The following is a 14,945-nucleotide window of genomic DNA, read 5'->3' as shown; positions in this document are numbered from 1 at the left end:
AGAACCACCAGGGGAAGCTAAAACAAATCAACAGATCACTGTGCTCACACCCTGAAGATTCTGATTCAGAGGTTGAGGCACAGCCTGTGAATCTAATTTTGAAAAGCTCCCTGGGTGATGTACATATACGGACAAGCAGGCTCTGCACTGCTGATGCAGAACACAATAATTTTTTTATTGGATCTGGCAGCTGAGAATAGTGAAACCGCAGTTAAGACACACTGACTTCTTTTAGACACCGAGAGTACCAATTAGGTGGCGAGTGTTGCATTTTACAGAGGGAAGCATTTCCCCAGCGTGGTCACGGCTTGAGAGAGTCATCGGCTTTTCCCAGGTCATGGATGGCGTTATTATCCAGCAGTTCCTTCTTCTTGCCACTTGGGTTCACTGCGTTGTTCAGCATTGCCCTAACCACAGTCGCCACCGGCACAGAGTGCCCACTGGCCCAAGATTCTGGTAAGGAGCCAAAGAACCTCCTAACCAACCATTCACCTGGACGAGATTCTTGCCTATCACACAAGAGAACTCTAAAGGGAAAAAGAAAAACCGAGGAGGAGATGGTTTATTGTATTCAGACCACAGAGGGTGTTATGAACTGAACGGTGCCCATGCCCTCCCCCAAATTCATGTTTAAGCTCTAACACCCAGTGTGGCTGTATTTGAAAACAGTGCACTTATGAGGGTAATTAAGGTTAAACCAGGTCATAAGGGTAAGACCCTGATCTGATAGGACTGGTATCCTTACAGAAGGGGGAGAGATAGCAGAGATCTCTCCATGTGCACACAAGGGAAAGACCACGTCAGGCCATCTACAAACCAGGAAGAGAGGCCTCACCAGACACTAATTCTGATGGCACCTTCATTTTGCACTTCTAGCCTCCAGAATTGTGAGAAAATAAATCTCTGTTGCCTAAGCCTCCCAGTCTGTGGTGTTATTCTGTCATGGCAGCCTGAACAGATTAAGCCAATGGGTAAAAGATATTTTGTTTGGTGAATGAAGAGGACTTTTTTTTTTTTTTAAGGCAGTAGCTTTTACCCAGGAAATTCCAGACTACTCTGAACCTGGCACTACCAAAGTGTCTGCCCTTTCCTCCAAAGCCAAAGGTATGTTCTTCAGAGAAGCAATCTATCTCCAGCCAGCTTATTTCATATCTTCGAGAGCTTAGTTGTCAGCCTCTTCAAATGAAAAACTAACTTCTAGGGAAGAATGAACAGCAGCATACTCGTGGGCAGGATGAATGCTTACCCAGGCCTAAACACAGAGTAACGTTCGAATTGTAATTCTTCAACCCTAGCTTCCACTTCTCCCTGTTAATCAAAACCAAATTTTAGCATTTAATCAAGAAGACCAATGCATCATAATGCTTAAGAGGGAATACCTTGGGGTTTTGAAGATAATCTGCTTCTGGAGGTCGAATAATTATAAATATCCTTATCCAGAATTTTAGATTCTGGGAAGTTAAGGAAGAGATCATTTAATCTTCATAGGCAGTAGAGAGTTCAAAAAGATGTACTGAATGAGAGGATGGCTGCATGGTCAGCCCGGCCTCTCGTGTGACTGATTTTAAAATAGATCCAGAGGGTAAGTAACATGTTAGGTGTTCAACCATCAATGAATAACCTCCCCTTAGTCTAGAATTAACGTCGCAGGCTGATGAACATCAACCTTTTTTGGGTTCCAGGTAGTTCCAGTAAAGTCAGAAGACCCACTGATCCTCTACATTACTGTCTTCCTAATAAATCCCATCAAATTTCAAGAGACAGTGAGATTACATCTACATGATGGCTTTCAATTAAATTTATTAAACAAACTATGAATTTTCATGCCAGCATCTCTATGAACAGAAATGCCAGAGGAGCTCAGGCCATGGGAACATCTAAAGGCTGTGTGGATTCAGTGGCATGAATTCCCCCTCTTTCTTGGCCTGTTCATACCATTCACTCGGCACCTAACCTGACGCATCACATAATCTTGGGTAGTTTTAAACACTTCTGTAAAATTAATGTTTTTGACTATATTTACAGAGCTCTGCCACCTTCACCACCATGTAAGTTTAGAATTTTTTCATCACCTTCCCCCCAGAAAAGCCCCACACCAACCAGCATTCACTCCCATCCCCTTCCCACAAGCTCTATCCAACCACTAATCTTTCTGTCTCTATAGATTTGTCTATTCTGGGTATTTCATATACATGGAATCATACAAGTTGTGGCCTTTTGTGACCAGCCCCTCATAAGGTTTTCAACGTCCATCCATGTTATAGCATGTGTCATGCCTTTTTTATAGTTGAATAATACTCTTTTGTTTGTATATACCACATTTTATTCATCCATTCATCAGCTGATGGGCATTTGGGTTGTTCACGCTCTGGCTATTATGAGAAATGCTTCTATGAACATTCACATGCAAGTGTTTATGTGGACAAATCCCTTAGTTTTTACAAAGGTATGTTTTGTCTCTATCTGCAGCATGCATGAAAGAGTTAAGATAGCAGGCTGAGACTCTACTATCTTAGAAAGGCCCACTTGACCTTTGGCTTGTGTCTAGGAACTTGGATTTCAGGAGTGTCCCTGTCATTACCCAACCGGTAGGGTAGTTTATAGCGCCTAAACTGCTTGTACAAACGATGTGGTTTATGCTGAACACTTGGTTTCCTTCTGGAAGTTTATAATTTTTTCCAGGCTCAGGGTGCCAATGTGACTGACCCCATAAAAACTCTCAACTCCTGGGGTCAGAAAGTTTTCTCTCATATTCTCAACACGCACTGCGGCAAAATTAAGCCTGTGCGACTCTACTGCGAAAGGACTCTTGGAAGCCTGTGCCTATTTCCTCTGGACTTCACCCCATTCATCCTTCCCTGTTTACTGCCTTTGCTTTCCCTGTAATAAACTGTGGCTGTAAGTGTATATGCTGAGGCCTGTGAGAACTTCTCGCAATTTGCCAAACTGGGGGCTAGCCTTGGAGATCCCCAAACAAGAAACCTTGAGGGCAAGAGCCATACCCAATAATAAAATATCACCTACTCAGGAAGAGTTTAAGAATCACTGCCTCGAAGTCTCTTCTCATGCTAAGATTCCATGCTAATATTCAAGACCAGAGCTGCTACATCTTATTTCATAATTACCAGATACTCCACAGGGGGAAAGACACTGGGAATTATCTTTCCAATCACTCCTGTTTATTAAACATACCCGTGCAAAAAACAGTCCCTGTCATTATTTAAAAAAAAAAAAAGAATCTAGTGCATTTAATGCCTTTCTGTATTATTTATAATTTTACGTTATTTAGTGTTGCCAATTAACCAGGGTCCTCCAAAATATATGAAAGGCAGAAATGTGCACAAACCTTAACTTGCAGATATAAAAAATTGCTCGACTTATCAGCTCCTTTAGAGGACAGCAAGTTAAAATGTTTGCAGCCTCCAGCTTTTGCCAGCTCCGCAGACTTGAGGACATAATCTCGATCGACACGAACAAATCCTTCCTGAGGGTGAAAAGGATGGGAGTTATTTCCAAAAAGCTGTGAGTTCATCTTAAAGATTACTATTCAGGTTGGGTGGCAGGCCAGGAGGCCTGCAGGGGAATGGGGATCTAAATAAAATGCAACCAAGCATAGACCCTGGGAAAGACTCCAAATACGATCCTCAGGATAGACGGACCAGCTTTAGCAGCGAGGCCAATGAGAAAATAAGGACGGTGACATGGAAACACAGACACCAAACAAATCTGCAAGGAGCAAAAGGAACAGTAAGGTCAGGCTGAGAAACTGCTTTAACTCACACATTGCTCTGTCTTTTAATAACTTTACAAGCTTACAACCCTCTCTCTCTTTTCTCTGTTTTGTCTGTGTCAGGTTTAACGTACAGGGTCTGACGACACAGCCGAGAACACTATCTGGGCACTACCAGAACGAAGTCTATTTAATTTCCAATTTTTGTACATGTTTTACATCATACTTTACATATTAATGAAGAGTGAATCCTCAAATTGTTTTACTGAGAGGTATATGATCGGGAATGTTTGGGGGCCCCCGGTCTAGACTCAGTCTGGTGAGGGCAGTGGCTGGGTCTTTCTTCTTAATTCATATCTCAGCATCGGTGTGTGCCTGGCACACAAGAGGTACTCTAAAAATATCTGAATGAACGAATACAATCCAACAAAAGAAGAGAAAAGGCAAATCCAATTAGAGAGAAAAAAAAGAAGAACTAAGTAGCAATAAAGGAGGAAGGGGAAGCATGGTGCAAACAACAGAACGGAAACTCACTTCCAGGGCCTAACTAACGGAAGGTCACATGCCGGTACCCAAAACACAGAATTCCATCAAGTAACGGCTTCTCAGGCCCAGGATGCTGGCATCCTCGATCTCCACACGGCTGGACAGGAGTCTAAAGCCTAGTGAAGCTGAACTTCATACACACCCACAACTCTATGATGAGGTTTTCTATAATGACAGTTCCAAATCTGAAGACCATATTACTACCCTGGTGATTTTTTTTATTTTAACTAAAAATTTTCCCTGTAGTAGTTTTGGATCCTACATGTTTTATTTCGTAAGGAGATGTTTGTCTTGCACCTCAGGAAGCATCACGTCCAACCCCGTCATCATGGAGATGTGAAAACAAGGGCCGGCGTCTGGTGAACTTCCTTCTAAGGAGAGAAAGCTGAGAGTGGAATGCAAATTCTTGACTCTGAGTGGTGTCTCCATTGTATCCATCTTCCTTCTCATCTCACACTGCCTCCAGCTAATGACAATGACTAATTCATAACCTGGGGGGGGGGGGGGGGGAGAGAATAATGGCCCCTCAAAGATGTCCATGTCCTGACCCCCATACCTGTGAATATGTAAGGTTACACGGCAAAGGAGAATTCAGGCTGCAGGTAGAATTAAGGTTGCTAATCAGCTGACCTTAAGATTATTCTGTATTATCTAACTGGGCCCAATTAGTCACAAGAGTCCTTAGAGGTGGAAAAAGGAAGCAGAGAAATGTGAGGAGCACTCAGTCCCCTGTTGCTGGCCCTGAAGATGGAGGGAGGGGACGGTGAAGCAAGGCATGCAGGCAGCCTCTAGAAGCTGGAAAAGGTAAAGAAATGGATTTCTCCCCAGAGCCTCCAGAAGGGAACACAGCCCACTCGACACCTTGATTTTATCCCAGTGAAATCTGCGTCAGATTTCTAACTTAGAGACCTGCAAGATGATACATTTATGTGGTCCTAAGTCACTAAAGTTGAGGCAATTGGTGACAGCAGAAATAGGAAACTAAGAGATTTCAGTTTGAAAACAACAGGCCCAAGCAAACTTTTCCAACTTTGTATAAAAACAGATCGTAAAGGTGAACATGTCGTGAATATAGAGCTCGATGAATTTTCACAAACTGAACATCTTCTGCAACCAGCTCCCAGATCGAGAACTAGAACATCACTCCTCCCCCAAAAGCCTCTCCTGTCCTTGGTCATCACTGACAGTACATTTCCAACTACATCCACTACCTGCAGGGCAGGGCTACGTTTCTGCCTTACTCGAGACAACAGAAACTTCACTCGGTCCCCACACGTCATCACCATCTCCTTCTGTGTTGTACACTTGCATTTTCATTCCTCACAGCACACCCCCTACACACTCATTCCAACTCACGGTGCTGCTCTTTTACACCAGTATGAAGCAAACTGAGTTTACGACTCAGCTCATCCTGAGAGAGGGATGGGATTCCCTTCAGGGCCAGTCTCCGAATTGAGATTTTACATGTGCTGAGCGTGTGCCAAGAAAAATAATCCAAAGCTACAAAGAAAAATTCTAAAGCCCTCGGCTCCTCTTCCACATCTATTTCTTCCCCTCAACCCCACTCCCCAAACTCTGATTTCAATAACAGGTTCGTTATTCACAATGAAATTACAGAGTGGACTAGTGGAATAAATTCCTTTTTGTCTTTTCAGTTGTTTTAGCACTATTGCTTGGGAGCGTTATCATAGCTGTCGCTGTTAAAATGCTTTCTCTTCCATCGGCTTCTGTAAAAATAAAGGAAAGATCTGGCCAATCACAAGTGCCTGGACCGACGCTGTCTCTCTCGCTTAATCCAGGGCCAGTAAAGGGATAATTTGATTAAACTGAGACCCTAATTTATTTGGCTTTAGTTCTGGATCAACCTCTCCTTAATAGAGTGCTGCCGTCTCCAATTGTTAGATGAAAATTAGAGTGACATAAATGCCATGGGACTTTTTCAATCTGATTAGTCCGCTAAAGCACATCAATACCACCCCAGCCATCACACTCTGGCGTCCTTCCTTTCACCGGCCCGGCGAACAACTGACAACCACTCCTTGCAGGACGAGCACCCACGCTGCCGCAGAGACCCCCACGCTTAGCCCGTCATCCCTGCTCAATGGGCCCTGTTGACAAGGTGCCCATACCTTTCTCCATTGCTGTTCTCTGGACAAAGCTAAAGATTGTTTTATTAGCAATCAATGGCTGTTAATCCAAAATGATTTCACAAATCCTCTGAGCCCTCAAGCTGATTATAAATACGCATTTTTCCAAGCCCACAAATTTTGAATTTCACTTCCCCCGCCCTGATGCATGGCCTTTTAGCTGTGAATGAAACTCAAAAGCAAAGGGGTCAACGGCTTTCAAGGACTTAGAAACCAAACTTAAACATGGATCCTGGTGACAGACTCGGAGATACCAACCCACACTAATTTTCTCTGGAGTGAGGAAGATTCCATTTAGAGACAGGAGGAAGCTATCTTTGAAATCTTAATAACATCCTTTCTTGTTCTCTAACTGCACAAATAAAAAAAAAATAGGAGAAACAAGCTAAAACAAGCTACTTCATATCCAAGAAACACAATTTTTGGAAAAACAGTGTTTAGTTTCCCTAACCATATGGCAGGAGAAAAAGATATCTCTTCTGAGAGCATTTACATCCATTCTGTTATAGCCAGTGTGCCTTACTTTAAGCTAGAAAAAAGAATTGATCAAATAAGTTCCTGCTATAAATTTCCTTTCCCAGCACCTGCTCAAAAGAATAAGCACAACGTAATACAACTCGGCAGACATATCTTCACCGGCTCCACAAACATCCAGGGAGACATATTCTCCAATGACTCTTTGAATCGTATTAAAATCCAAAGCTACTAAGTATTTCTTCTCATCTTCTTTACACATGTCTCAAAAGTGGGAACACTGTGACTTAAGATACAACTCGTCCTAACAAGGTATTTCAGCGCTGACTGGCATGGTCCACGAGCCTGCCACAACAATTCAACATCTGGGGCCTCCTTCTCCAAGGAGGGAGGATCTATCATCCTGTAAAGGGGCCCACTTAGCCATATTCCTGCTTCAGATTCTTTCTCCTTTACTCCCTTTGCAATCCAGCCCATAAAATTAGACTAGAAAACAGAGATGCTGACAAACAACAAATGGCATAATCTGAACCCCGTCTGTTTGTGTCCTGGAGGGCATCTCTGTATTTGATGCACAGCGCGCGGGAACCAAGATCTTGGTTAGAGAAAAAGCTCTGGAGAAAAAAATAAAAATCAAACAGGTACTGAGATTCCTGAGTTCATCTCTACGTTCTCACAAAATGTTTCCAGTTAGGGCATTCTTCTTTCTGTGTGATGGAAGTCAAAGAATTCTGCAGACCCAAGGGTCTCAGTGGTCACCTCCTTCTCATTACCAACGAGGAGGCAGTGGCCCACGGGAGCTAACCAGGACACCCATGGCTATTTGGTATCCAGAGCCTCGAACCAGCGGGGGCCCTATCACTTCACGAGCACCCTCTCAGGCATCAAATTAAACAGTACAGATTACGACAGGAGTCAGAGAGCCTTTCCTATAAAGGATGAGATCGCAAAAACTGTCAGATTTGCAGGCTTATGTTAAGTTACACAGCTCTGCCAGCAGGGCACAACAGCAGCCACAGACAATACATTAGGTAATGAGAACAGCTGTGTTCCAGTAAAACTTTACTCGTGGATAATGAGATCTGAATTTCTTATATTTTCACGTCATGACATATTATTCCCCTTTTGGGTTTTTTTTTAGTCATTTTAAAATACAAAAACATTCTTAGCTAAATGGGCTGTAGAAAAACAGGAGGACTGGATGTGACCGACAGTCTGTGGTCTGCAACCTGGATTAAAAGAACATATCATTAGAATCAGAAGCCAGGAGACTCTAACGATGCCTAATAAACGTTACAATCGTTCCATGAATCACATCAACGGCATTGTGCATTCAACAGAATCCAAGAACCTGGACTGCGAGGAAACAAATGAAGAGGTGAAACCATATTACACCACCTCAAACTCACTAACCGCATCCTTCCCTTAATACACATAAGGGGAAAGCACTACTCTCAGTGACATCTGTGAGTTTTTGCTCCACAGCCCAGGCCAATGTAGATCTGGGTTTCAAAGGGTATTTCAACCTTCACTAGCACACGAGTTATGTATTAAAGCAAGGTGAAGGCCACCTGGGGACTACAGCACCTAGAAAAGCAGGCTGCTGAAAGCAGGTCCAACAAGAAGAGGAAGGTTGGCTCGCATCACAATCTCCCAAGGAGCTTGCTAAAAATAAGTTGCCAAGCTTCCAACCTTAGAAATTCTGATCCAGCAGATCTGGGCAGGGGCCAAGTAAGGAAGCCGCTGCACCGATGAGACAAATGGGGTTTGTGAAGGTGAAAAAGAAGATCAGCACCTAACACGACTAAAGGAAATGGTTATCCAAACAGCTGACGAGGTTAACAGACCTATCCCTAGCTCCAGTTTCAAGAGAAATCTGGGTTGACTGAATTTTATGGGTTGGAATGTTCTCCCCCAAATTCCTGTGCTGAAGTCGTACCCTCCAGTACCTCAGAATGCGACCTTATTTGGAAACAGGTCGTTCCTGACATTAGTTGAGGTGAGGTCATATTGGGTCGGGTGGTTCTTAATCCAATTGGACTATTGTTGTAAAAAGGAGCAATTTGGATACAGCCACACACGCACACAGGAAAAACGCCAACTGAAGAGACACGCAGAGACCACGGTCATCTATGAGTCAAGGAGAGAAGCCTGGAAAAGTTCCCTCCCTCACAGCCATCAGGGTAACCAAACTTGCCAACACCTGGATCTCAGACTTCTAGCCTCCAGAGCTGTGAGACACTACATTTCTGTTGTTTATGCCACCCTGGTTATGGCACCTTGTTACGAGAGCCACAGCAAATTCAGACACTGAAGATCATAAGGAGGTAAGATGGCTACTCAGAGTGTCAACAATGAATGAGACAGAAACCATGAGTTTCTTGGAGTTTCTCTGATGGAAAGTCATATTGCCGAGGAAAAATGTGGGGTGTTCCAGTTACCAAACAGCTACAGAATGACACTAGGCTTGCATTGGCTTTACAGTATTCACCTGATGAGCTCTTTTTCTATAGAGAGGGCTGCCAACTCATAATTTGGAGTAGGGTGAGCTTGGAAATCCACAATCCCCCTTCAGACAACTATTATTACCCAGCTGCTTGTGAACTGTCACCTCTTTTAAATTACCTAAAGTTGTCACAACCCCCAAACTTTATATTGCATCCAATCTAAATTAGTTTCAAATTAGAAAAAAAAAAGACTTTCTGGAGGAAACGTCAACTTACTTTCTGCCACTATCCTCTTGAACCATTTAAACCCCAACTCATTTCTGATATTATAGCTGGTTTAGGGGTTATTTCTCTTGCTTCCCCACCAATACTTCAAACCAATTTTGGAGAACAAAAGGTATCGAGTAGCCTGAGGGTGGGATGGGGTGGGGGGAGGGGAACCAACTCCATCTAAAAAAATACTCTGGATAGGGAAGACACCGGATTCCTCCTCTGATTAAAACTGCTTTACGTGATTTGAATACATCAAAACAATTTAGACTTTTTCCTGGAGCATCCTATAACGAGATTTGCCTTGTGTCATGAATATCAACTGCTCCATACCTAATGCAGTGTTTTTTATTTTGCTGAGTCACCACCAAAATCAGGTTGGCACTTGAGACAGTTCAACCTACAATGCACTAGAACAAAAGTTCTTCAATGCTCTCAGAGGGCACACTGCTTGTGACTGGCCCTGGGAGAGAAAAGCCTGCACCAGCTGCTGAGCAGGAACATGACCCTTTCTAGGAGACATAATCTGCCCATTCCCGGGAATGTCCAATTTCTCTATAATCCATACTTTCCAGCACACAGCTCAAACCCAGCTGGGTTCCAAGTGGACATAACAGAACTGCAAAAATTTGGAAATACATCCTTACCGAAAGCATAAATAGAATTATTATTTGGATCACCAGCAGGCCCAGAGAAACACATCTGAGCTAAACCCCTTAGCTGGTATAAACCAAGAGTTCTTAGTCATGCACTCTCCTAATGGTGCTGATGCGTGGGCCTGTGTATAAATCTATGATAAGCCCCCACAGCAGCATTGTGGTCCTGCATATTTAATAGATACATTTAGCTCCAGCAATCTTCTGCCAGAGGGATAAACTATAGTCAAGGTATATATCAAGATATCAAGATGTATTAACACCTGCCCAGAATCTACATAGTAAGCAATGACTTCTAACTAGGTAGTAAACTATGACTTCTGGACAGAGGCCGATGCAATTTAGAATACCATTAAAAAGAAAATAAAACATGGATTAGAACAGTTCTGCGTCAGTTAAGGCTGAATCACCACTGGGGTTGAATCATCGCCGAAGGCTGAGTCATCACCAAAGGCTAGCTGAATTGTGCCTCTGTTCTGACGTCCTATATCGGAAGTTTAAAGCTTGGCATGAAAATAGGTTCCAGCAAATCATTCATGTGAGAGAGAACGCTTTAAGTTTAAAACATTTATAAAGAAAAAAAAAAGTTTACTGCCAACAGCATGAGCCAGTTACTTTTACTCAGACATAATGGTTTGCCTTCATCAGGGGATGTGGTGACAGCAATATTTGCAAGAGGCAAGACCTTGTAAATATTTACGACATCTCTCAGCACGAGGACTGAACTCAAGGATTACTTTGAAGAAAAGATGAATTTATCAGTACTATCCAAAGAATAGTAAAAGCTAGGGCAGCCTATGAAATCTTAAATGATAAGAGCTTATTTACATTTAAGCACCACAAACATAAAGAAAAAGAGGAAGAAAGGAATCTTTGACGTTACTGGCCGGCAAAAGGGAAAGGGGTCTATTTCTTCCTTACCGCCCCGGCTTTTTTTCTGGTGGTACCCAGGCAACAGAATCCAACATCATGACCTTGAAAGGCAGAAGCGTAGTTATCCAACTTTTCAAAGTCCACCACTTCTTGATTCTAGACGACAAGGACAAAGCTGTATATAACTTGATGTTATTAAAAGACAGAGAAAAATACCCCTCTAGATTTAAAGAATAAGTTACAGAACATTATTGAAGAGGCTGCCCACTTACCATTAAATTTTGCGAGCTCTCTGCTCTGGCATCTCTTTCTCTTGCCAGTCTCCTTCTATCTTTTCCATGTTAGACTATTTAGCAGGGCAGATTCCTAGGTACAGAAATTGCGATGCCACATAGTGTTTCTTTTACTTAGTAAGAAACCTCTGAAAGGGCCAGAGCGGCACTGGTGCAGAGTGGCAGAAAGCTGGGGCATTAGACATTAAGCATGGACACATTTAGTACTTTATACAGAATTAATAAGGTACTGGGTAGTTTTTAAGACCTATGACCACAGGATTGTTACAGATACTATTTATAAAATTGATACTTTGCCGGGAGAAAAACCAAGTTTAGTAACATAATAGAAATTCAATTAAGGAAAATGCATAATCATATTTTTTAAAAATTTTGCAAGCTCATTTTCTCCCACTAAAAAGTTATTAATCTGAATTCAAAATCAACAATGCACTTAGATGTCCACAATATATATAATTGGACTATAAGTGATCCCTAGATCTCTAAAGTCAAGTTCAATTATCATTTTCTCTCTGGAAAAATAAAAGACCTGTCTATACCACCAGAAGGGATACCAGTGAGGTATAATTTCAGGGCAAGGAACAGTGTTTGGAACCTCAAAGACCTAGGTTCGACTCAAGCCTGCTACTTACTAAGCCTATGATTTTGGCCAAGTTATTTACCATGCGCCTGTTTTTCCACCAATAAAACGTGAATGATAATCTTTCCTTCAGTCCAATTCATGAACCACGTATTTTAGAATCGGCCAGTGAGTGTTTGATAGAAAGGCTTATTCTTAGGTGTTGCACTGATACTTCTGAAGCAGAAAATGCCCTTGTAATAAGCACCCTCAGTAATTTTCATGCTCACTCAGGTTTAAGAACCTTCATGAAACCTCATAAATTTGTTGTGAAACCTAAAAAAGAAAGATTGAGGGATGCCTGGATGGCTTAGTTGGTTAGGCATCAGATTTTGGCTTGGGTCATGATTTTGTGGTTTGTGGATTTGGTTTGTGGGTTCAAGCCCCGCATAGGGCTCTCTGCTGTCATCCCACTTAGGATCCTCTGCCCTCCTCTCTTTTCCCCTCCCTAACTTGTGTGTGCACCCTCTCTGTCAAAATAAATAAAGACTGGGGAAAAAAAAAAAGATTGAGAAGTTCCCATCACCCAGGAGTTCAAATAAAATGTAGTTTTCCTTCCCTAGTAACAACTCTTTCAAAAGGATTTTCAGGGCACTATGTGCAATGCTGAAGAAAAGTATGTTCGCATTAAGTGCATAACCAAAAGATGTGCCACCAGAACTCATTTATCAAAGCACAGAACTCAATTTCCGTTTTTAATTACCAGGAGTATTTGACATATTCCATGAAGGCAGACTATGAAAAGTACTTATTACCTAAGTCTGAGCAAAGATGTCCATTTTAAATAGAAAAGTCCTGGTGGACATAAGCTCTATGCAAAATGACTGACCGTGGGTATTCAGGGGTTAAGAACATGTACAGTGAGACACTTGTTACCTAGAATGTTCCACCTGTGAAGCCTATGGGACCAAGTTCTGTAGTTGTGGGGTCTCAGAATTACATTATAGTTTAATCTGCCACAGTTCACAACTCCCTTTAAATGAGGAAAGGAATCTCTACAAAGCTCAGACTTCAAATATTTAGGGGAATCTGGCATGTATCATTTGGCTAACCATGTAAGCGTGGCAGTGGAGAGAATATTCCACTTACATCCACAAGGCTGCAGCCCTGGGAAGTTAAGAGGGCAATCTTATAAGTGAATAACCGCACCTTTCATTGCCAGACTCTGCTTGCAATTCACTAACATCAGCATTGAGTGGACAGGTAAACAAGACAAGCAAAGTAGTTTAGAAAATTGCCCCAGGTTACAGGTCTGCTTCTAGAACCCAGCTTGAATGGCTCTGAAAATGTGCTCTTCTCTGTCCCCCCCCCCAGGCCCCATTACAATCCAGGCCGGCCTTACAGGAGTCTAGATTGAAAGAAGGGCTTTGCCCAAGGTCACACAGTGAGTGGGTAGGCTGACCTGGGCTTAAAACCGCGACAAAAACTTCCAGAAAGGGCTCTCACAGACCATTCTTGGCCACATTCTGATCACCTCTACCACTGCACAGGCAATGTTCAGCCTTTAGGCTTAAAAATATGTTCACTCCGCAGAATCGCTGCAAATACATTTTTAAGTCCCAGCTAAAATACCCACCACATTTTTATAAGCTTCCTCATCGAAGGTGAGCTTTCTCCGGCCAATGAGCGTGACTTTGGAAAACAGGTTCTGTTCCAAGATTTCTTTTAAGAGCACTCTGCCGGTTTCCCCGCTGGCCCCCAGAATAAAGACAGATTTATTCTGCATCCTGAAGTCTTCCCGAAGCTTCGGCAGCGCCTCAGTCTCAGCCATGCTACAGAAATAACATCGACAGATGTGGTCTTGGGATGTTTAAAGGATGGCCCTTGCTTATCCTGGGGAACAATGGTGGTTTATTTGTTCTAGAAAACAGTACTATTTTTCTCCGCGGTCTGGGCCCAGGGGAAAGTGCTGAATCACCTGCAGGGCGTGGCGCCCTGGCCGTCCCCGCACCTGAGTAAATCTACTGCTCGGAAGGGGCCCTAAGGAGAATGCGCCCAGGTGCCACGGCACCCATGGGCCTGGTTCTCCACCGGTACCTCCGGTTCCAACCCCTCCTTCCTCCGCCCACTGGGATGCAGGGGCCTAGCTCGGTCCCCTGCACGGAGGGGTTACCTGGAGCCGGCCCCCGGCCCCGCGTCCTCAAGCCACAGCAGGAGCAAGGCGGCCAGCAGTGCCGCCGCCACAGCGCTTAGCGCCGCGGGCCCGGGAATCAGGGAATCCCCCCTTCCCCTCGGATCCGCGTCCCCTCGCCCCATTCGGCGGATGCCCCTCCCAAGTGCGCGCGGGGGTCGCCGGCGGCCGAAGCGCGCGCCTACCCGACTACGTCTTCCGGTGATTTAGCAGAGCCGCTGCCTCGCCCCGCCCGGGGGGGCGGGGCCTGGGGGGAGGGCGCGGGGCGGGCCGCGAACACGTGCGCAGCGCGGCTGGGTGGGAAGCCTGGAGTCCATTTCCTAAATGTCAGCCTTCGCCTGCATACTTTTTTCGACCTTCGTGCCGCCGCCTAGGCTAAGGTCGCCCTCATCCAAGGCCTCGGCCAGTAGACGCGACCTTCGCTGGTCTTTTTCTAAAACGTGTCATTTCAGTCGTGTATTGGATATCTCTATCTCGAATTCACCATGACAAAACCTTAACCGTTCCCATCCAACCACCCCAAACCGAAATTAAACAAACCTCCTTGCCTCCCTTGGGTCTTGCTTTGCCTATACATTCTCACATCCTCACCCCTCCTCTCTCAAGTCAGAAATTTGGGCTGTCCCCATTGACTCCTTTTTCCTGGCCTTTCCACCGTCCAGATTAATCTCCAAGTCCTGCCATCCTATCTGCCTTTCAGACATTTCTCTTGTGTAATTCTCTCACCAGAGCTCACCAGTAAAACTGGTTTCCCTACCC

The 14,945-nt window shown here is 43.9% G+C and overlaps 1 protein-coding gene across 2 annotated transcripts; it reads right to left on the bottom strand.

Moving 5' to 3' along the window:
* Positions 1-148: 148 nt before the first annotated feature.
* On the bottom strand, positions 149-14,458 carry HTATIP2 (HIV-1 Tat interactive protein 2). 2 transcript variants are annotated; one of them, XM_043580814.1, is made up of 6 exons: positions 14,372-14,458; positions 13,632-13,827; positions 11,192-11,299; positions 3,347-3,484; positions 1,247-1,308; positions 149-527 (listed from the first exon to the last, which is right to left on the bottom strand). In XM_043580814.1, the coding sequence occupies exons 2-6, from the start codon at positions 13,824-13,826 to the stop codon at positions 302-304; spliced, it is 729 nt and encodes a 242-aa protein (XP_043436749.1). In that variant the 5' UTR covers position 13,827; positions 14,372-14,458; the 3' UTR covers positions 149-301. The 2 variants fall into 2 exon arrangements, with proteins under 2 accessions (XP_043436749.1, XP_043436748.1); XM_043580813.1 differs by having other exon boundaries at positions 14,169-14,392.
* Between the last annotated feature and the right edge of the window lie 487 nt (positions 14,459-14,945).

This window comes from Prionailurus bengalensis, chromosome D1 (assembly GCF_016509475.1).
Source record: "Prionailurus bengalensis isolate Pbe53 chromosome D1, Fcat_Pben_1.1_paternal_pri, whole genome shotgun sequence".
Classification (NCBI taxonomy): domain Eukaryota; kingdom Metazoa; phylum Chordata; class Mammalia; order Carnivora; family Felidae; genus Prionailurus; species Prionailurus bengalensis.
Note: the sequence above shows the minus strand (reverse complement) of the source record. Positions and strands in the feature narration are given on the sequence as shown.